The sequence below is a fragment of the Egretta garzetta genome, unplaced genomic scaffold (assembly GCF_000687185.1).
Source record: "Egretta garzetta isolate BGI_Z169 unplaced genomic scaffold, ASM68718v1 scaffold197, whole genome shotgun sequence".
Classification (NCBI taxonomy): Eukaryota; Metazoa; Chordata; class Aves; order Pelecaniformes; family Ardeidae; genus Egretta; species Egretta garzetta.
Window position 1 is genome coordinate 3,681,100 of NW_009260274.1, and position 23,951 is coordinate 3,705,050.

The following is a 23,951-nucleotide window of genomic DNA, read 5'->3' on the forward strand; positions in this document are numbered from 1 at the left end:
CCTGAGGCTTTCTTCTCATGGGTCATGGTATTAACAGTAAAAATGTACCTAGACCATGTGCTCACTCAGAAACCAACCTGGAGCTGTTTGACTTGCAGAATGACTGGGCAGAAGTGGCAGGCCTCAAGACAGGGGTACACGAAGGGCAAGATCCTGTTCCTCCCTTCGTGGTTGTCCTGCTGTTGGGACTAAGTGGTGCCATTTTGCACAGTCACTTTTCAGCCAAATTGCCCTTAAAATTGAAGGGACTAAGTAGGATCTAGGGCCCCATGGAAGCCCTGTGCACAGAGGAGTAGTTCATCCCAGGAATGATATAATGACCCCAGTGAGTCAGTAATAAAGACTCCAAATAAAAGACTACTCTGAGCTTATAATGAATGATGCCTTTATACCGATCGTTGCTGCTGTATTCTCACGGCATATACATATGAGAGACGTAGATCCTTTATCTTGTTTTGCAGCTTCCAGTCAAAACTGCAAAATGAAGTCCATATAGTCATGGGAATGTCCCCATTTCATTAAGCATGGAAGGATTTTAAACAGTCCGTAAAATGATTGAATTTGGCCTTGCAGAAAAACAGTTTTCTATGCATTCGTCTGATGTACCGTGTGCACACATTCTCTCCTTCAGTGGGTTATCTAGAGAAGGATGATAATTTATTACTGTCAATGGAAGAATAATAAGGGAAATTATTTCCTGGGAAGAACCGGAGTGCAAGAAGTGAGTACACGCTGTCAGCACAGATATGCCATATACAAAATTTACTGCACCATATGTGGCATTGATCCTAACCTGAAGAAAGTTTTGTTACCACGTCTTAGGGGACAGCTATCAGGTATACACAATAAGTCTTTGATCTCGTAGTTAAATCACTTGATTGAGGCTCAGGAGACGTGGGTTCAGTTCTTGGCTTTGACTGGATGTTCTGGGTGACCTTGGGTAAATCACTTAATCTCTCTGCGCCTTGGTTCCTTGTTTACAAAATGGTGATAATACTTCCTTTGTCTGCCTTGGCTTTTTAGAGTATAATCTGTTTGGGACAGCAATTGTTTCCTGCTGTGTATGTGTAGAATAACTGGCAAACCTGGACCAACACTGGTGGTTTTGGAGGAAAGAAAAGGAAAAAAACCCACACTGAAATACAGACAATAAAATACCGATGCTTTGTTATGTGTAGCTACAGAATACCAGGCTTGACTACAACTCCATAGATTTGGTGGGAAGGTGGCTGTACTATTCAAATAAGCATATGCTCTTACCCAGGTGTCACTGCAGAAGGCATGGTGAAGCTAGAGATGAGGTGAACCAACGCAATACTGTGGCAATGAGCGATGGAAGGCAGGAAAATGTGATATCTGAGCCATTTGGGGGTCTGAACATTATGGGAGAAATCATCTGAGTCTCTCTGAAGAAGGCTGGCTTTCTCTGCCACACAAACACATCCCCGAAGCAGGACAGGACTATTCCATAAACTTTGCTCCACTGAGATGGAAGCAGCAGTAAAATAGATGCTGAAAACACCAAAAACCAGATAAAAACTGGTTTGTTCTCGTGAACTTGTCAATGCAAAAGACACGGGCCAGTCAGAATGCCCTCATGGCTCTGTACATGAGACTAAAGAAACATATATACCTTGTACAGAATGACATGATGTTTGTATTATGTAAATACAGGCTACGTGTATTTGTTTAACTTAACCTAGGAAACAAGATTAGTTTGCAGAGGTTAAAAAGCATAAAATTACATGACATTTAGGGAGACTCTTCAGAAGAGGGGTGCCAATGCGCACAATGTGCCAGCCTCACCACTGACTTGCACAGTGTGCCACCCTCTTCGACCACAGGGTTTGCCGGGTGTAAACCACAGGAAACTCAAAAGTGTCTGATCAGTTCAAAAAAACAATTAAACTGGTTTGGTTTGAGGCATATTACTGCAGTTTCTGGTTTTGCTGGTGGAGATGACTGCTCTTGCCCAACGCTGAACTGAGCTTCAAGAGGTTTCTGCTGGTGTGAAGCCAAAGGACTGCAGTTAACGCTGTTTGTGTGGCATTCCTCTCTTTCTCCCACCCTTTTCTTTCCTCTCTATCAGACAAATAGGAGAACAGGGCTCTGCAGACCTGGGCCGTGGGACTGCGTAAGCCTGTGGCTTCTGTACAGCACGTGAGGGCATATGTCTCACTGACAAACGGGAGCTCAGCACGAGAATCCAACCTTCACTCAGAAGGCTACGTTCATCCTGAACCACTGACGGTGGTGAGGTTGCACTATGGTTTCATTCTGCTGGCGATCCAGTCTGTGGGAGTGGGTCCAGATCAAGCCCAAGTAACACGTGAAATGCACTTCAGAAGGGTACTTCTTTAGAAACGCAGGCAAAGCAGATGATGAGAAAGTCTGGAAGAAAGGCCTGGCGGCAGGAATTAACACCAGTGCCATATATCTTTCTTAAACCAAGCCCTCTGAAGCTATGGGAAGTCACAGTGCAGTGTGTGAAGCCCACAGGAGGGGGATTAAGGGGAAAGCTTGGGGTTGAAGTACCTGTTCTTCTAAGTTTTTTTGCATTTGATGAAAAAAAACCCCACCAATGTCCCCTGTTCATCTTTGCGTGAAAATTATTCTACTACTCATAAGCAGAAGAGATAAAATATGGGGCTGAACAGACACATCACATAGCTCTTGTCAGTCTAATACCATAAGGAATTGTTTTATTAGGACCCATACTGAAAATAATTGAGCACAACTACTCTTAGGCTTTTCATACTTCTTCCTGAAGATGAACAAATAAAAAAAAATATTATACTTTACACGTGAAAGAAAGAACAAAATGCAATGTGAGTAAGGATTTTCCCAAATAAAGGGCTACCAAACCCAGCCTACTCTACTTGAACGTGTTTAGAGAATATTTGCTTGCTATATATAGCCCAGATGCTGCTCTTCCATACATTTGTGAAAACAGAAAAGAAGTTATTTTACTGCCAAACAGAGTGAGCTAATCGCAGGTACCAGATAAAACTGATAGTCCTTTCTGATCCTGTTTTGCAGGCACACACAGGACATCAAATGATGCAGAAACCTTGTATTGGCTCTCTGCATGAACGTGAACTGAGCAACCAATCCTTATCTGATAAATCATTATTTGTACTCAATAATTTACTCACAAAACTATAATTCAAGTGAGGCAGAAGGAGCATTTTGCTCTTTAAGGATCCGAAAGTATTTTACGATCGGTACCTAGCCTTCCTTCACAGCAGCATCGTCGAGGTAGCTATTACACACTCATTGGGAAACCGAGGCACAAGAAGTTTAAATGGCTTAAAGACTCAGACTAAGCCAGCAATACAATCTAAAAACCTGGAGTGTTTGGTTTTGGTTTTTTTTTTTTGCACAGAAGCTTCTGCAGCAACTGCAAAATGATCTTTCCTCCCTAATGCAAAATGCAGTAGGGGAGAGGAGCACCCTGGCTGGGTCCTCTGCACCACGCTCCGAGCTGGCGAGGGCGGCCGCAGCCCTGCTCCAGAAGCTGTGTGCCTGCATTATACAGCACTGTGCCTGAGCTAATAAGCTGTGCTTATTAATGTTAAATTAATGAATCTCAGCCTGCTCTGCTTATTAGGTTGAGCTCCGTGCCACCGCAAGGCAGCTCTGCAACTCCCAGACCCAAGCTGTCTCACATCTGACCAGGCTGGAGCACAGGGCAGCCAAGCTCGAGTCTGTCTTTACCCATCCATGTAGACAGCCCTGCGAAGGGATATATTGCAGACAAAACCCCTCTCCTTGCTTCTTATTTTCCTGCACAAAGGCAGGATAATACGTGTTATTTACAAAAGTATAAAATGGATGTTGAAATAATTAAACGGGAAGACAGGGGCCAGCCTGATGCTACCATCCCTCTCCCTTACGTGGAAAGCACTGAACCCAGATGCCCAACTGTGGAAGATATTCTTCCAGCAGCAGCATCTGCCTCCTTGGCAGGCACTTCAGGCAAGTTGTCTGGGGAGCTCTGCAGTTGCCTCTTGGTTTATCACGTGGATCTGTTACTGTGGCCTATCTGGCTGCCTTGTCCGGGCAGAAGCCAATTCCTTTTGATTCACCTTTGAATCCAAGAAACTCTATTTTTTTGCTCTGTTTTTCCTGTTACTGTACATAGCACAGCAAGATATTTTTCAGATGCCATCCAGGCTTTCTGCTCTCTGAGAGAGAGAATGATTTCCTTTCTGACTGCCTTTTCCCCCTGCCCAAATTCTTCATTCTTACTAGGAATTGTTTGCATCAATTTCACCAGAAATAAGCTCTTCATCAAGAGTCGAACTTTTTATCTATCTAAGATGAACCCACTAATACTATATATAGTGTCTAACAAAAGTCATAAGTATTACAAGATTCATGCTTTAGTTCTTCTGAAAAATAACCTTCCCCCATGTTCATCGTTCTATGAACAGAGAAAAGCCTCCAACCTTGACAAATGAAGCACACACACCCCTCAAAGCTCTCAACATGTGGCAGCTACATTCTGAAGAGTATAGGCTCTTGCAAACTATATGCGACTAAACAGACTTATTTCTACCTATTAAAGACTAAAAAAGAAAAAAAGAAAAGAAAAAGAAAAAAGCCACGCATAGACAGAAGCCCACAGTAGCCCGCACACCAGGACACGATGACAATGTGATGACAAGTCCAGCAGCAGTACCCAGAATTCTGAGGGAAAATCAGAAAATAAAGTTAAAGTATGGCATCTAGTAATATTAAGCAGAGAATGTCTGCAAACTTTTTTTTTTTTTTTTAAGTTAGTGGAGGAAAGATGTAGCAAATGTGATTTTCACTTACTAAACTATGTGTCATATCAGCAGTTTCAGGCAGGTTTACATATTACATCTAGGCTCAGGAGAACCCTTTTTTTCACACAGTAGAAGAACAGATTACATTAAGAACTGTACAAGCTTTTTATCAAGAAAAAGAAGGAGAGAAAAAAAAAAAAGAATAAAAGTCATTTAAAAGAAAAAACAGTCCCCAGAATGGAAGGACTATGCAACAAATTTCTGTTTGGGAAACCTCAGAGAACCTGTGGGAGACCTACAATGCAAAGGTTGGGATGGGCATTTTAATTTTGCTTCAGGAAAAATGGTCAGATTTAGGAATGCATAGAATCACAGAAGTCCTTAAAGGAAGGCACAAGAAACAAAGACTATTTGTTGAAATTATTGCCTGAATCAAGACCTTTACGATCAGACAACTCATGAGCAGCTCTTGCTCTTCAGCCACAGGACAGCAGCAGGGAATAAAAGCGTAGCCTCACTCCTACAGGCTTGGGGAGCAGCTACTGGAAATGTGAGGAGAAGTGTCCTCTTCCACCATAAGAGTGAGTAGGTGACTGGCCAGGGACATTAAAGACTCAGGCATCCCTGACTGGCATTTTAAGATTTACATGAAATGAATTAATCACTTTCTAGCTTGAGGAGGGCAAATATATATCGAGGCATGCTCTTGCACACGTGCTTTTCCCTGTTTCAGCTATAGAAGAGTTTTAGAAAGGAGCTGGAGCAATGCCAACACTTGTCCCGTCTCCTGTAGCTTGCCGGGGCTCATTTTGGGGGAAGTAGAAGAGTTAAACCCATTTCCCTCTGTTAAATGCACATTGGTCTACTAAACTCTCCCCTTGTAAATTAGCGGACACACGAAAATGTGTGCCAGGCACAGGACAGGAGTAATAATAGATTTTGGATTAAAGGCAAAAAAGAAATCCAGTCTTCCAGAAGCACCTTTTATGCATTTTTATTTTATTCACTTTAGGGCAGGGGCAACCTGCTACCGAGGTTTTTGCAGTCATGTTTAGTTCTTCTTTTTGCGGAATAAGAGAGTCTGCAAAGTTCACCTCTTCCCTGAAGAATACCTTACAGCTTAGTGTTTTTAACAAGAAGAAAGACGAGTAATTAAAACCACATTTTTACCTGTGTTTCCATATACTTCCTATTTCCACAACCGTATTTAAAAATATAAACCCTGATTTTCATAACAATCAGGCAAATAATTACACTTGGTACTTTTCAATGCTACCGAGCTTCAAAATGTACTGAACTGGTGTATCAGCAAATAACAGAACGATAAAAATAATTAACATAGTTTTAATTTAAATATTTATGATAGGGTTGAGGCTGTGGCTGTACGGCACCATTGTGCTAGGTGCAGTACACAAATACAGACAGATAGAGCCCCTGTTTCAAAGAGCTCCTATTGTTCATCCCACATTACTCAATATCAAACGATCTCAAAAAAGCTTTTCAAACATTAATTAAATCTCATAACTTCCTTTTCAGGTCAGTAAGTTTTATTATCCTAGTTGTGTAGATGGAGAAAGTGAGGAATGAAGAGGGTAAGGCACTTGCCCACGATGACACAGCGAACACTTCTCACTTCTGCTCTCCACTTACTCCCCAATCCCCCACCCTGAGCCCCCCACGCCTTTGAAGGCTCATCCATGTGCGTATCGGCGCTGTGGGCGTACGCCTGCATATGGCCAGCACATCTCGGGGAAGGCCGGTTACTGCTAAGTACTCTCCAGTTAATAAGGACCATGTGAGAGTCCTGCTTCTGGTTTGCACTCGCATAAGCTTTAGTAAAATATCACTGGCGGAGTTAATTTATGTGATTTTGTAACCTCTTAATATTGCTTGGGGTTAGCGTTCTTTTCAACTCAAATGGTTTTTGTTGGTGAAAATTAAGAATGCTCAATTCATTACAAAACGGCTTCTTTTCCCCCTTCTTTTTCTTTTTTTTTTTTTTTTTTTTTTTTTTTTTTTTGCTATTTTGGGAGATTGGGCCCTAACACATTAATGTCCAGGAGCAGGCCATCAAAGGGTAAATTGCAATGCTTTTTATTTTTCTGACTAAAGATATGGGATTTTTCCCAGAATAATGCTGTAAAATAAATAATAGGCTTGAAGTTTCTTAAGATATTCATTGGAACTTAAAAACAAAACAAAAAAGACTTTAATGCCAAAATGTCAGTGTTTTGTGCAAAATAATTAATATAACACAATAGGATCTATTCTACTATCGATTGAAAGGGAATTTATGCAGGTAATTCATTAAGGCTAGTGGGAGTTTGGCATGTAAATCCCCCAGCACTTTGATGGGAAAACAGACCTTGATGATTTTTTATTTTTTCTATAAGCTATAAAATACAGGCTTTTCAGTGGCAAACATGTAAAAAGAAAAAGCAAATACCTGAACAACTACGGTAACAGATGCCCCTGCTCTGAGAGACTTCTGAAATGACATTAGATCAAATCGTTTTTCACACATTGCAAAAGATGTAACAATCATTTCCATCACCGTGTTAAGACAATCAATACATATTTTGCTTCCAGGGAACGGTATTTTACATTCCAACATTTGCAGGTTATCACCTTCATACATCTCTTTTTGTGGTCAAGTGCATGATTAGTACTTCTGACAGGGTATTGGCCATTTTCTTACGCAGATCTACAAATTCTTGTAAATAAAAACCAATCTGAAAAAAAAATGAAGAGCAAATCTGTGGACTGGAATGCACCCTACTTGTAACGGGAACAAAAAGCTGGCAATGAAATATAAACCTAAATCACAGCAGAATGACCTACTTTAAGGCATTTGCCAAAGAGACAGTGTTTTAGACAGCTCCTCTGAAGTAGCGTCTTTATGTCTATGCCATCTGCAGATTTATTATTGTGCTTTAAGAAAAAAAAAAAAAAGGAAAGAAAAGAAAAGAAAAGGGGGGAAAGAAAAACCTACAGTATGCCTGAACAAAACTCAGCTTCATCTATAGGAAAGATTCCAGTACTGTGGGCACCACACCCACACCTACTGATGTGGTCCAAGTTTTTTCTTTAGAGGCACCTAATTAAGAAACCCTGACTCATTTACATGGATACGTTTGATCTAAATTACGCTCCAAACCACACCAAATTAGGAGCATCTGTGAATGCGAAGTGTTTGTTCCCAGTGACTGGTAGAATAGGGCCAGTTCTGGACGGCACATGTTCAAGTGACGAAAAATATTTCAGATGTAACATACTTCTGAGACCCACTTTTCCACTAATAATTCATAATGAGTTAAACCAGTATCTCTGCTTGAACAATTATTTCAGGCTGTGAAAAAAATGTCATTTTACTTTTAAAAGGAAGTGGGGGGAAAAAAGGGGTGGTAGACAACCACCTAGTTTGGTTGTTGTCCCCGGTAAAGGGCCTTAACACCCCCATTAGCTGCCATTTACATCTGCGCAGTGCGCTTATTGTCAGATATACGTTATTCCCAAAGCTGGCACTAAAGGGAAGTATCTCTGACTGATTAGCTGTTGTTCACGGACAAGGCCTTCTGCCTCGATGCATTTTTTTCTGTTGATAACCCACCATGCCGGCTTTCCTAACGAGTCCAAGCAAAGAGAGCGGTCTCAGGCCAATGAGGTGTTATCCTACGCGCTGGATAACATGAAAAATACAAGACCACCAGATCTGAGAGCGGTGCTTCCCTTTTGGGCTGTGTTGCTGGTGCCATCTGACCATGCCTGTTTGTGTCCTAGAAGGCCACCCCATGCAAAAAACTGGTCCTGCACCAATTAGGGAACTTTTATCCCACTTTCCTGTCTCCTGGAAAGAGGGAGCAGGGGAGGCTGCAGAAGCCACTGGTTGATGTTTTGCTGCCTTACAGTCTAAACTGACAAACTAAAAAAAAAAAAAAAATAGCCTTTCTCTCACCCTAATTTACACCATAGGAACAGCCTGAGCACCAGGGAGTGCAAATCTGAGTTCCACGCTGGGTTTGCAATTCCCAGTCCGCTAGCACAATTTGGCACAAATTTTGGATTTGGCCCATGGTGTTTGGCAGCCACCTTTTATTCTTCCCATCTTTTATACTTTGTGAATAGTCTAAGCTACATAATACCAGTGACAATTTGTTTATGGCAAGCATTAGAGTCACTGTTTTATGATTACATTCAAACTTTAAGCCTCATTTTGACATCTAAGGATCATCTTGCGTTCTTATATATTATATACAAATGAAGGTTTGTGTTCCAGTAAGGGGGGGGGGAGGAACTTTATAAATAACATGACTCCTTTTGTCTGAGGAGATTTTAATACTTTTGTCTGATCTACTGTTTTTGCAGTAGCTAGAATATAATTTGAATATATTAATATTTTCAGCAACTGTGCTCAGGGAGCCCAGTTAATAACTTATGCATGGATATATAGACACACTTCAGACAGAGGTAAAGTTTTTAGCCCTTATGTTGGTAATACTTAGAAACACACAATGAAAGAGCCTGTTCTTTCCTCCTCTTTGTTGTGGGCATGCATTGTGATGGTATGGAGCCAGTGTTCTTTCTGTTGTCTACACAGCCTGGATTCAATAAGCAGTTATATATGCATATTATGACAATGTGGTCAAGGAAACCAGATTTTTTTACTATACCTTCATGTGCCTGTACAGTATAAAATCTGGTATTTATTTTTCTTGTCCTCATTCAATATGTTAACAAAATCATAATTTGATACAGGTTATGTTCACTTTATAATTAAAATTATAGAGTTAGATGAAAATACAGCAAGATGTTGCTGAATGGAAAATATTTATCTTTTCGTACATTACGCATTATGGTGCAATGTAAAATCGTAAATCTGTGGAGAGGCTAACTCCAGCCAAGCATACAACAACTTACCTCCTCCCCTGGTCCACGAGATGCAACTGGTTACCTCCTCTAAGTCAAGGGTTTCTCCACTCGTCTCAGCCCTTCTGTTAGATGGCCTTGCCACGTCCTCTCTGGAGTTTTGTGGTGGTCTTCTGAAAGAAGACCCCTTTCCATCAAGATGAGCAAAGAAAAGGGAAACCAGAAAAGTTTCGTATTTTTTATAGATCCCACCAATCTGTCTCCTGTAGCTCTCCTTGCACCTTCATGGACAAAGTACAAAATTTTCGCATCGTGTTCTCTGTGTCAGCACCAGGCTCAGCCTCACCAATCCACCTCAGGATAGCACTTCATCTGCCTTGAAGCTGCTCCCACTTCCCAGATCACTGACGTCCACATTGCCAAGTCCGGGCCTTCACCAAACACTATCAGCTATCTTGGAGACCCCAGTAGCGTATAGCTTACGAGATAACCCTATAGCACATTGAAGCGTTCCAGTAAGTAAAGTTTACTGTGAACATCAGTTTGTCCACATTCAAACTTTCAGTCCAGAGAGAGTTTTCAGTAGGGCTGTGCCAGTAGTATTAGCAGGCAACTTAAGACCACCTCCTAGGACAACTCAGATTTGTTTCCATATCTGGATATCTGTCTCATAAAAGTGTCATCAACAGAATGAGTTTTCCATTCCTTCAGAGCATCTATCCCATGGAAGTCATTGCAGCTGTTATGGACTCAGTGTCATCCCCGAGATTTCTATCTCAGGGCAAATTTCAAATCTTGATGAATATGTTTTGAGTATCACCTGACCACTGTGTTGAGGAACTGCTTAATCTTTCTGGGTTACATGCTAATAGGTTTCCATTACTCTTCAAATTAAATTGCGTTTATACAGCTTCACATATATATTTGCTTCCTAAAGAGGCACTTTCTCAGCTTGTAAATCCATTTACAAGCATTCACCTAAGGTTAGACATTTTCTGCTCTAGGGGAAGATTCATGCAGCACCTGCAAAAAAGTGTCCTGAATTTAATCTTAACTGAGAGCCAGACAGCGCAGTGTAGGTGGTCTTCTGGAGCTCAAGGCAATGAAAAAAAATCATCTGCAAGGTACTTAAGCTTCATCTGGAAGAACAGCCTACACATAACATCAACAAGCAAGGCCATACAGGGACAGAACCATTTGCTGGGCATGCACTATCAGAAACGCTTCTCTGCAACTCTGTTAGGTGCATTGAGGGATTTTACTCTGTTAAGATACGACTGAGAGATTTGATGTCCTTGAAGCTGGTTACCGAATGAGGTGTCCCAAGACTAATGTGTATGCCTTGATAACAACAAGATTGTACTTGTCGTTCCTAAATCCTTTGTCTGTCAAATGTGATTTTGGTTAGGAGGTCTAAGAGACTTGTGTTTGTTTTCTCACCAGTTTTTCTAACTGTGGATTTTGATCAGGGTCAGACGAAAGCAGATATTGGCAAGTCTGGTCACTTGAAGCTTCAAAGATGAAAGAAACCCAACTACTGAGGGAGGTAGGGCTGCCTCTATAGAGGATAAAGACTTTTGTCAAGTGTCTAAGGCAGTTAGACCACAGTCATCTGAGACCAGTACACGTGTGAATGGGTATTTGACTTGAAAAGGAACTAATGAGAAAATTCAAGGCTAGTTTAAAGCTAGGAAATATTGCAGAACTTGCAGTACTACAAAGGGTGCATCTTAGAAAGACACAATATATGGAAAATCCTGCACTCCAGGCAGTTTGTGCATTTAGTGCAATGGACTATACACGTGCACAAAAAATAAACATCAAGCTAAGGTGAGCGGACAAGACAGACAAAGTGTAAGTAGAAAAGACAATGCTGACATAGTAAATTCATGGCTCTAGGGCAAGTAAAATGTAAATAAGTTTAAAGAAATCAAAGACTCATGGCACATACTCACTAGTGCATTTAAGAGATACATTCATCCTACTCATGTTCAATATCAGGGCTGAAACAATCGTGATGCTGGGAGGCATGTTAAAGCATCTTTCAAATCTGATACAAATGCAGTGCATATATATTGCACTAGTAGCTTGTGGAGAGCTCAGAACTGAACCTGAAAGAGTAGGAATCCTGGCTGAGGTCAGGTCCCATGTAAATTCATCTCTGTTGGGCAGACCAATGCAAAAAGGCTTTCATTTTAAACAACAAGATGGTGATAATATAGGTTAAAAAAATGGAGATTTTTATATTGGGGACAGTTAATAAATAGTTCAATATTTAAAAGGTTTTCATTATTTAAAAAGGCTTGAAACAAAATTTATGAAGCAATTACATATACAGGAGCTCACAGAAAAGGAAAACTTTGACGAGAGTTTGTTCTCTGGCTTTCGTGGAATTCTTTGCCACATTCTCTGATTTCAACATCAAAAATTACTGGTTGTCTTAGAAAACCGCATAATTTATTCATGACGCTGGAGAAAACCAACGCGTTGTTAGCAAAACTAAGTTTTTCATGAGAAGCTCTAGACTCACCATCAAAGATGCATTTCTGAGCAGGTTGTCTAAAATTCAGCATCCCAGGTTGAAATTCCAGCCAATTGCCACTTTGGGGCTTTAAGTCAGAAAGTAAACCTGTCATAGCCAGAGCTATTTGCTCTCGACTGGATTACAGAAGCGCAACAGGGCTATAATTGAAGGCTGCAAGAGGCTGTAGATTGACCATAGTCAAAGGGAGTAATGCCACTTAGCAAAAGTAGATATCGTCCACAATGAGAGAAGTTAAGCTTATATAAGGTGAAATCCTGACTCCATTCTGGCTCACAGTTGCTGGGAGTTTTGTCAGTGACTTTAACAGTAATCAAAATTTCACTCACTGTCGAGAGAGATGACGCAAAGGGTGCGATGAAGGGAAAGTTAAAATAACTGTTAACCTGGGGCTTCCAAAATACATTTTCTCAGCACGGACTGCTGTCTAACCCAGCTTTTTCCTGACGTAGCGATGCAGACAGCCCTTCTGGGGACCAAGGAGAAAAAAATTGTGCTAGCGGAGTACATCTAGGCTTTGCAATAAGAATTTCCCTGCTGTAACTGCTGAAGTTGCCATTGTTCATCGTCCTGCGGGCCGTGGTAGAACTGGGCTTACTTAAGCGGAGTAGGGTACGGTTTGTAAGAAGCAATTTCAGAAAGCTGTAACATCACTGGGTATCAGTGCCAGAGCTGACACCCTTCCACCTGAGCCGCTCTTTTGAAAGACGGGCAGAGATTACTGGAAGAAAAAGCATAGTAGTGGCTGGCAGATACACTAACTTTACTGGGAGGAGGAGGATTATACTATAATACCAAGTCTCATAATCTTTCTAGTTTTCTTACCAGTAGATCTGAACCAAAAAAGGCAATTTATGTGCATCTGTGAACAAGGCTCCATAGGGTCTCCTGTGTGCTTTCCACAAGCCCTCTGCTTTGGGTGTGTTGTGGAAGGGCGGCTTCTTTCGCTGAGTTAGACAACAGCTGGGTTACCAGCAGAAGTGGTGGCTCTGCTTTTTTGCCACATACTTTTTGTTCGCCCATCACTAGGCATGTCAAAACCTCAGTGTCCCCCTCAGAAAACAGTGCTGTTAATAACATTAATCCACCTTTATGAAGAGCCTTTAGCTTTATGGAAGAATACCAAATATTATTAAGACAAAGACAAGAGGATAATAAGGAAATGTGTTTTTTCCCTTGCTGACCTAGTTTCTAACCTCACTTTAAAATCTTCCATTGATTTTAATTACACTTAATCTAAAGCTAAGCTTGCAAATCTAGAAAACTTAAGGACTGCTTTTAAGTGAATTTTCTCGCCTGTCAGAGTTCCTCAAGCTTTCTATGCTACAGTTAGAAGTTTATTTCCAGCCCAGATACAAAGTTGAGACAGCTCTGCCCGTAGGAAGCGCCCAGCGCCACTACTGTACGACGCGTGAGTTCAAACGCTACCTTGCTCGAATCGAGCTTGTGTACAGCGTTCTTCCCAGAACAATTGCAGTCCTTTTCTCATCAGCCATAGCCAGAGGCAGTAATAAGGGTGAAGGATATCTATCATGAAAAGTCCAGTGTCAATGTGTTCCCCCAATTTATTTACTGACCTTCAATGCAACAGCCATACTCCTGACCCTCATGAGATGAAGCCTAAGGGGAAATGGCACTGAGCACCAATTCCATATCCTGTTGTTCTGTGGTCTAAATTAAGTGCTAATTAATTACCACTGGCATCTTTGGCATTGCCTGTCAAATTGGATTTAGGATATCCTTTCGCTGTTTAAACAAATAGCCCTACATCTAAGGCAAAAATCCCAAGTGCTAGTGTTTTCTTTACTCTTAAATTTTTATTTAAAAATTCAGCAAGTATGTCCATGGATTTTGCAGGTAGAATTCAAATAAAAGAAACAGGAATTGATATTGTCAATTTTGATTAATAGTCCTTCATTAATAAACATCCTGTTATTCAGTTTCCACCTGCAGTTGCTGATGTTGCCTGGAATCAATTAACTCATATAATTTGATTTATTTTACAAAGACATTTTTGGATGTGCTGTGCTGATGATAAAGGTTCCATATTTACAATTCTTGATTTAAGGGAGATTGTTACTAACTGCTTTTTATTTTTAATGCTACAAGGAAATGTAGCTTCATGCATTCTGGAACAAAAATACTTAAGCAATTTAAAAAGTTAAAACTTAATTCATGTAAAACTAACTGTTGCCTTCTGAGGCACACAGGCCACAAAATCGTACAGATCCAGGACCTCTGACAGGTTGGTCTTTATAAAAAGCTAGCTGTTATGCAGAAAAAAAAAAATCAGAAATAGAATTAAAAAAAAAAATAAAAAATCGCAGCTTAAGCTACCCCACCATCTAAAAATACAGTTAAGGGGTCTATGTGTTATATCTCTGTCTGAACATATATTATTCTATGTAGTCTCACACTGCCTTTATCACTCTACTATCCAAACACCTCTAAGAAGTGCATTAGCATCTGCCTAACATCTGTCACGGGTGGTTTTGTTCTCTCCCTTCCTCTCCCCAAGGAGAGGCTCGTGCTTGCAGTGGTAGTGTGGCTTTTGAAGAGGGGTTTGCTGTTGTTTGAGATATATATGCTGCTACAGGGCTGTTAGAGAAGGCAAAAATGAATGCCTTGTGCGTGGCGCTGCAGCCAGAGGAGTCTGAGATGCTTCTGAAAGAAGTTCATGGCCTTCAGCTGACTCCTACCAAGTGGCCGTCCCTGAAGAGGCAAACTTCAGGCTTGATAGCAACTCGTGCTGCGATAACATGGACTAGCCAGATCTTCTCCCCCCTCTGGTCTTATGAACATTAGTCAGAACCAGTTTGCATTCACACACAAAAAATTAAAAACCGAGCCAAACTGGGAGGACAGAATGCTGGTTGTCAGTAAATGGAAGAACTTAGCAGATGACCCAGCTGGGTCAGTTTTCCAAAAGGGAGACATAGAACTTTTGCAGTAATAGGCAAGATTTTATGAAAAGATTTTGAATCCGTTTCTTTGACACAACATGGTTTGGGGAGCAGGACCTGAGCCTCTGCCCGCAACAGGCTCTTCAATGGAGCCACCACAGCGTGGAGATGAACTCCTGCCCTTGCTGTCCATGCCATACTGAGACACTGGTGTGCACCCCATGCCTTTGGAGCTCCTCTAACACAGGAGATGATAGCCAGAAAAAAGAAACGATCCCAAGGCTGGGATGCAGGCACCACGTTACCCTGCTCTCTTCATGTGGCCACAGCGAGGGCGGAGGCAGGAGCACAGCTCCCGTTGTGCAGAACAACAAGGAGGACTTCTCCAAACCACATTGCTGAACGAAGGCTCTATAGGGGCCTGAGTCCCTTTAGATACCTAAATGTGCTTTTACACCTTGGTCTCAGTCACCTGGAAAATGAAGATTTTCTCTACGAGACATGCAGTATGTGAGGTCTGTGCAAAGGCAAGAGCACACGTGCTCTTCAGAAAGGAAGTCATACAGGCAGCAAAGTTCACCCAGTGGTGAGAAAATTTTATTTTGAACTGTTCTCTTCTTAAACCAGGCTGAGACGGAATAAATGCCTTTCCTCAGCTTGTTGGAGTCTATTCAGCCAACTGTGAGCCGATGTTCGGACTTAGTTTAGTTATTATTTTCATTTAGGGCGAGACTCCAAGGCAGTTCATCCAGGGAAGGGCTCGTGCTGTGAGATATGCTGGGGATCCCCTGAGGAAGTCCATTCTCCACCGGGTCCCTGTCAGCTGTCCAGGTACTATATATAGCCATCCAACCGTCAGATTTAAAGGCTAGTCTGCAGAAGACGACAGCATCAAGTGCTCATTCTTGTGTCCCAGAGCAACTGAAGAGAAGGGATTTTTCCCAAAGAGCTGTAATATGAACCCACAGCTGCAGAGCACAGGAAGCCTATGGAGTTTCTGTAGGCCAGGAGCCATGGAGGCTATTTTCAGCAAAAGCAAGCTCTTAAGTATGTCTGAACTATTTCTGACCCCTCTCGTAACATATCGTACGCCATGACCTGGTTTCTCTATTACCAGTCTTGGACAGCTATTGTTTCAAATTCAACCTATGGAGCAAAGAGGAATTTAAAGTACCCTTGCATTTTACATGGGCAAAAGAAAGTAGCTTAAAACTGTATTAGTCCACTCTGATCACATTTTGAGAGGGACAGACGCTGTAGTGTTTTGGAGCTCCTCTATAAGCATAAACCTCAGGTTGTCGCTACACAGGCACAAAGCTCCCCCCTCCCAACAAAGTATACAGATTTCACAAACAACAAGCTGGGGATTCAACTGATAATGTTTGCATTTGCTTAGCTTCATCAGCTGGTGAATACCACTGTAATGCAAGTGAGCAAATCATCCATAAAGCCAGTACATAAATAATAATGAGGTTTAGTTTGCATTCATAAAATATCAAGAATCCCAATTTATTACTAAATTTTAAATTTATCTACGTTGCAGTGCAATGAATTGAACAGTTTACACAAATAGAGCTTATGGTATCAGGGGCTCACTTAACACCGATTATTTCTGTAAGTCTCTCAAGATGGGGTTAAGTAGTACACGGGCCCTACACCCTTCCTCCACAGCGGCTGTACTCTGGCCTAAGCTGGTATATCCAGCTGGATGTGGATATCTCTGCAAGATTTTGATGTGCTGTAAAAGGACACTTATTTGTGTTTTAAGAGGACTCTCAAAGCCAAACTTCATAGTTCAGTTGTCTTTTTAGTACCAAAAAGCACTTAAGTTCTTCCTGAAGAACAGCTACTATAGCTGAACCAAAATAGGTTTACAACACAAAATGACATTGCAGTAACATGCTGTATCTCAGGAAAGTACATAGCAGGCCTTAAACGGAAAGGAAATACATTCATAAGAAACCTGATATTTTATCTGTGCATCATTTTGTACTTGTGCTTCCTTCCTAACACTGAAAAACCCGTCTGCAAAAGCCCTGCCAAAACGTGCTTATACACACACAGACATAATCACTTCGTAGGATGGTACGTTTTATTATCAGGTTATTTTCCAGTACATTTGGCACAGTTAAGGTAAGTATATTAACTTTACTTCCAAATAAAGAAAACAAAGTTGTACTGAATGTCTCAGCCATTGTCAATGAGTTAAGAACTGACAGGAGGTCCAAGTAATCAACCCTGTCTACTGCGCCGAGCTTTCCCCTGGGATACCTCTTCTGATCATACAATGTATCTGACTGGCATGGATATAGAATTGCTTTCAATAAAGATTTTATTTCAAGGTTGGATGATTCCTTCCCAAATGTCTTGTCACTAAAGCAAAGTATGTAATACCTGTTATTTTTTAACTCCTGTGAACCAGCATTTGGGAAGGAGCGGAGCATAAAATGTTGAGCTAGAAACTGTTCATCGTAAGAGTCAAATTTTAACACGTTCAAATGGATTGGGAGCTCTGCAATAGCAAAAGTCAGAAAACTGATTCATAAAAACTGTCCCATAACAGCGCAGTGAAAAGACCTGTCAGCAGGGCTATAGTTGAGGTGACTCAACTCTTCCCGGGGAAGAGTCCTTAAGCTAAAACGTTATATTTGCATATGCCTGAGTATGTATAGGAACCAGATATTAGCTAATTTAGGATCGTTATTGGTAAAGGAACTCAATGGGCTGTGCAGACTTTGACCCATTAAGGTGGTTCTTGGGAACTTAGATATCAAATCAGCCCAATGGACCATCAGGTTGAGCAGCTCCAGTCTGATGGTGGTTGCTAGCACAGTTCAGCAAAGGTACAAAACCCACCCAAATGGGCTGTGATGGAATAATCCACTTGGAGAAGAGTTGGTTGGAGATGGTTGCTAATTCTGCAAGGTTAATTGTTATATCAAGAGGACAAATGTCACAAATACATATTTTTTTCCTTTCTGGGGAATTTTCTTTATTCCCATGCATCTTTAATCTTTCTTGGCCTCTGTTTAGATCTTGGTTTCTGTCTCCCATGGTAGTAACTTCCCTAGTTAAATAAAAAAATGTACATAATGCTGGTGGACAGGATTCTGATAAGATCCAAACCTACTTTTATCCCTTGGTCCTCTACTGAATTCACAGGATGGCATTTCCTACACCTGCCATTCTGGCCCATAATATTTTACCAGATGACTCGTTCTTACTCTTCTGATCCCCTCATTTTGTGATGTGTTGCCCATTAGTCATAGCCTATATTACCAGTTCATGGAAGAGCAGCAGGATTGTCTTATTGCAAAGTTACCCTTAGATATAGTTTAAAACAGTAGAAGCGAGGTAGGCGTGGCTAAAACCAGTTCTGCTAAGGGTAGAAATGCCCCTAATGTTGAGCAAACTTAAACGCTCGTAGGCTGGAAAGGGCTAAGAAAACAAGACTGAGCAGTTCTCAATGCAGCTAGCGGAGGACAGTTCTACCATCAAACACTCTCTAGCTTACAGTAAAACAGTGCCCTTTCCAATGGGGTTTTCCTCCCTAAGTATGCTGACTTCTCTCTAGTATTTATAATGTGTGGCAGAACATTATAATGGCGAGGAATCAGAGTCACTATTGGAACACTTTCCTCCTCGCAGCAGTTATTACGGAGTAAAAATGGATAAAGAACATTTCCTAACACCTAGTGCATTTGAAGTAATAATCCAATGTGCTTTCCGAATGTCAAAATTAATAATGATTTTATTTAGAGAGTTTGAAAAGTGTAGGTTTAATGGAACTAGAGAGCCAAACTCACCATACAATGACCCTCTTAGCTGTAGAGTTGCCCTGCTCTCAGTCACACGCTTTCCAGCTTACGGTTGCCTTGGCAACAGCCAAAGCATAAATTCCAAGTATTTTTGCTTATATATCTGCCATTGACACTAGAGCCCTCCTATCAGACACTTCTGCTGGTTTAATACATCATTAATTTCATTACTATTAATAACGAGAACTGTATTTTCTGTATATCTCCTGACTTGTGATCTTAAAGGACTGAAGCCATTCTTGAAGTCTGCAATTCAGCTCACTTATTTGGGGGGAGGAATCTTGCACAGCATAACACCCAAGAATTTCTTGACATGGTTCCAATGTCTGTGGCACCGGATTATAGATTGTTTCTAAAATAATCTTAAATTGATGGATCATTGCTCCTTTCATTTGGGCTTGACAAAAAGTAACTCTGGCATTTCCTTTCACTTTTTATGTTGTAAATGGTGTATCACTCTTCCTGCTCTTTTTCTTGCCAAAAAGAGAATTTTTGCCTATTTTTAGGGATTTTCTCTTTTAACAACTGAATTTCACTAAGCAGCTACAGTAATAGCTTAAATTGTGCATATTTGTTTTTATTTTGCTTTGACTTTTTTTGTGGACAGATGAAAAAATATTACAGAAGTTGATTAGTAAAGATTTGTAATTTAAAAGGCATAAGGTCCTAAACTTTTAATTATTTTTTTCACGCTGGATGGAATTCTTTCTTCTTTCCCTCCAGTAGCTGCATTTTACCATTGATTACTTAACTACTCAGATTTTCCATGTTTCCACATTTGCTTGGTTTAAGGTTTTGTTATTATGGTCATCAAAACAAGTATGAATATATAGAAAATATCAAGAATTCTCAAAAGATTTTATCTATACAATAATTATTATACTAGCATTAAGCTTAGGAGCCCCAAACGTACATGGATGATGGGTAGACAAGGTGCTTAAGGACAGGGTTTAGTGGTGGGATGGCAGGGTTAGATTAATGGTTAGACTTGATGATCTTAAAGGTCTTTTCCAACCTAAACGATTCTATGATTCTATTCTATTTTCTTAGTGCCACATTCCATATTGATGAACCATGACAGATAGCTGGTTCCTCTCCATTGCTCGCACACACCTTGCACATCCTCCTTTGCTTCATGCCATACCCTCATCTCCTGAGGGCTGAGCAACTGCAGACCTTGTGCTAGCAATGCCTGGACTCAAAGAGGATTTCATGTTCAGGATGGCAACTCCAGGAAAAAAAGGGGAATTATTCTGCTTCAGAAAGACAGTAAACAATGGCAACAACAGAGAGACTGGCCATCCCTCTCCCATTTTCTGTGTCCACATCAGAAACATAAGATCTCAACATCCTGCTCCATATTTTACAGATAAAGGAAGTCCAACCCTTCCTCTCCTTTCAGTAAATTGAGCTCTGTCACCACTGTTCTTCACCCTGACTCTGCTCATCCATGGTCCATTGTCCCCTGCTCCTTGCCAGGTTTTTCTCCTCTAGCTTTATCAATGCTGTCCATCACCACCATCACCCCATTGCAAAGCCATGGCTGATGCTAAATTGATGATCTCTAAAGTTAGGCAAAGTACAGCTGATTAATGTGGTTTTTTTCCCCCCAGTGAACTAGCATCTCTACCCATGCTGATGTTTTCTGCAAATACTTTAGAACATTTCCAACTTCTAGCATGTAACAAGCTCAATAGAAATCAAGTCCTTCTCACAAGGAGGCCCCAGGCTTGATGTATGTGCTTCTGAATAGGTGGCATTAAGCAAAACAACCTCATCACCCCTGTAACGAACATTTTTAATTGTGACAAAGATGTGTGACGTCCATCAGAAACCCACACAGTCATTTGGCAACAAAACTACTAACTTTTGAGACTTTCTGAACTCCTAAGAGATGATATGTTAATATTACCATAGAGGAAAGATAATTTTTTTTTTAATTTAAAATAAAGATGCTATATTTTAAGAAACTAATTATTAAGCCAATCTGATTAGTGCCATATGGAGAGTGTTTTGTGCAATGGACACCACGGTTACAAGCATGAGGCAGAACTAAGCAATGCTTCCTATTTATAAATGGGAAAAAACCACGAGCGCTGGTGTTCAAGGAAGGTGGTAAACGACAAGTTTGGCAGAAATCCACATGAAGATGCTCTGTGCTGTGTGACCCACCCACTAACATGAAAGAAACCTTAATTGACCAAACCCATTACGCCTCATGAAGTTTCTTTCACTTATAGTGAAGCTTGCTGTAAATTCAGCAACAGGTACGGAGAAAAAAAAAGAGACAGCTATGATGATTTTTAAATTGCTGTCTGGATTTTAAAAAGGTAAATGAGTGACAATGAGACAGAGGAGGAAAAAGCAGAACTTGGCTTCAGCAGTCCACTTGGAATATTTAAGTTAAAGCTAACAGATTAAGAAAGCATCCATAAATTCAAACATTTACATATTAAAGTTACATTTAGTTCACGTTCCTTGTTAGAGCTGTATAATTTATTTATAAAATATGTATCTTCATTTACTAGTCTTTCCAACCTAGGGTACATTATATATTCTGGAGGGTGGAAGGAAATGGATTTCTACTTAGTTCATACTCACCGCTGCAGAGATTTATGTGAAACTGCCTACCTAAACTCCATCTATTAAACCTATGTTGTTCTTAGACCCGACTTCTCCATCCTTAATGTCATTTCCATGAGAATATTAAGTCTTAATACAGACAAAAGATCAACTTTTAATAATAATAGTCCTCCTCTTGTAATTTTGTGGGTAATAAAGGTATCAAAGGTTATAATCCTTACCATTATTTTCTAAGTCATCTCACTAAGGTATGTGGTCTCAGTGCCTTTTAAGAAACTTTGTGTCAGGATAAGGCATGCAAAAATCTTTAGTTATATAAATTTCACAATCCATTTCAGACCATGCTAACTTTATTGGATTTAAATTAGCAGAAGGAATGTGTTTCATATGAGCTCTGTATTAAGGGACATTTTTTGTTTTCCCAACTCTTTCAGTGCTGAAGACCATACTAAGAGAGAAGCAGGGAGCCTTCTCCCTGGAGCCACCAAAACTGTTGACAGCAAAAGTACTCGATTCCCTTAGCGTAAAGAGCAATGCCTATTTTGGGTATCTAAATGTATGAGCTCAGAAATGATTGCCTTATAGCACACGTACCAACTTAATGCTCATTCACCAGATATAATTGTGCCCTGATATAAGAGTGGTGAAAATGGGGCTCTAGACCTCCACCCCACACACATTGTGCTGTCTGGGGCTGACGCTCCTTTCCTCGTTTGTCAGGTTGGCAGAAGTTGTCTCTTCCCTCTTTCTTTTTCTTTCTTTTTGATAACTTAACCAAAAAAACATTCCTGGTAGGAGAATCAGTAAAAAGTGCCTCTATGTACTTCAAATGCAACAGCGACTCCTTTGACATCCCTCTTTTTTAACCAATTCTTTCCTTTCGTCAACAGGATAGCAGCCAAGGAATCCGTGAATCTTATGTCAACACAAAGCTTAGGAATTGTGTTTGGACCAACACTCCTTAGACCTGAAAAGGAGACAGGGAACATGGCAGTCCACATGCTGTACCAAAATCAGATAGTTGAACTTATGTTGAGTGAGTACAGCAAGATCTTCGGCTCTGAGGAAGACTGACAGACAGGGCCTGTTATTGAAAACGTTCACATCTGTCTTGATGTCTAATATTTTTACATTTCTGTAAACATATTTCTGAAATATTTCTTTTTCTTTCAAGTGACAGATGCCTCATTTTGTGAAAACTTAATGATGATTTTGTGTTTAATTTTCAAACATTGGAATAAAAAATATTGTCAACATTTGCCTATATGTATTCTGCATTAACCCTTTGAGAGTTTCATTATGCTAGCACTCCAAGTGTCACTTTTTTTGCAAGCTGAGCATACAGCATATGGCCAAAGACCATAGAAAATGCTGTTTACCAACATATGCAATGGCACAGAAAGACAAATAGTAATTGAAGAGCTTTGTGGGAGATGGATTAAAATATGTATATTAAAGTCAATAAATTAAAACAGTGATAGCAGATCATTTGTAGCTAATCTGAGTATAATTTAGCTTTCTCTTTGATATATATTGCAAGTTAAAGACATGATGAATAATCAATTTGCCTACCCCAAGAGTTCAAAAAAAATTACATTCAATACTTTTAAACAAATAAGAAAAATGCACCACTAGAATGTCATTATTTGCATAACAGTGCCTAAAAAAAAATTAAAAACACAATTGGAACTTTGGCATTTTTACTTAAATGCAGTACATGAAATGAAGACATTGCATGGCTGCTCATTTTAACGTAACATCCATTTTGATTCTTCATCACACTGTACATCTGCCCGCTTTCCCCAGCTATCTCATGTTCTGTAGCATTTGTATTGTGCTCCTGAGGATGCTTTATTGGTGAACTACATTAAATTCATCTAGAAAGAACTTTAAAAAAAAGCCTTTTCATATGCCCTTAGGATTACTTGGCTAGACTTGAATCAATTTATGCATTTGATGGTTAGTTTCAGTTGTCATGGATAAACAAAAGGGTAACTGTCTAGAATATATCAAATATTGTTTCATTTTGAAATGTATGTTTCCAGCTATACACATCTCCTACCCTGTTTTGTAAAAGTATTCTGCTGATAAAATGTAGACTTATGTTTGACAGCTTTTTAATCAAGTTCAAAGAGAATAAATAAAACTAATCCAGTGTGGTAAAGAGTCTGTCTGGTTATCGATTTGTTCATAAAATGAAAAATAAACCATGTAAATAAGATGTGTGAAACACAGATCTAGAAGCAAATATTTAAAGCAATTAAAGACCCCAAAACATAGGATTAATGCATAGGTCTGCTGCGCACGAGAGATATGTCTTCAATATCACCTCAGCAGATCATGGATCGCTTCAGTTTTTACTTAGCATCGTTTTGCAAAATACCATGTTATTCAGGAAAGGTTGCTCCTCAGAGCAGTCATTTATGGGAACAAATGTATAATGAGGCCTGATCATTAAGGAAGACCA

The 23,951-nt window shown here is 40.2% G+C and overlaps 1 protein-coding gene across 3 annotated transcripts in view; it reads left to right on the plus strand.

Moving 5' to 3' along the window:
• ARHGAP15 (Rho GTPase activating protein 15) overlaps positions 1–23,614 on the plus strand; it is a 336,537-nt gene extending 312,923 nt beyond the window's left edge. For all 3 annotated transcript variants that reach the window (XM_035897895.1, XM_035897896.1, XM_009642493.2), the window contains exon 14: positions 22,375–23,614. In XM_035897895.1, the coding sequence (XP_035753788.1) occupies positions 22,375–22,558 (184 nt within the window). In that variant the 3' untranslated portion in view covers positions 22,559–23,614. The remainder of the gene's footprint in view (positions 1–22,374) is intronic.
• The last annotated feature ends 337 nt before the right edge of the window (positions 23,615–23,951 follow it).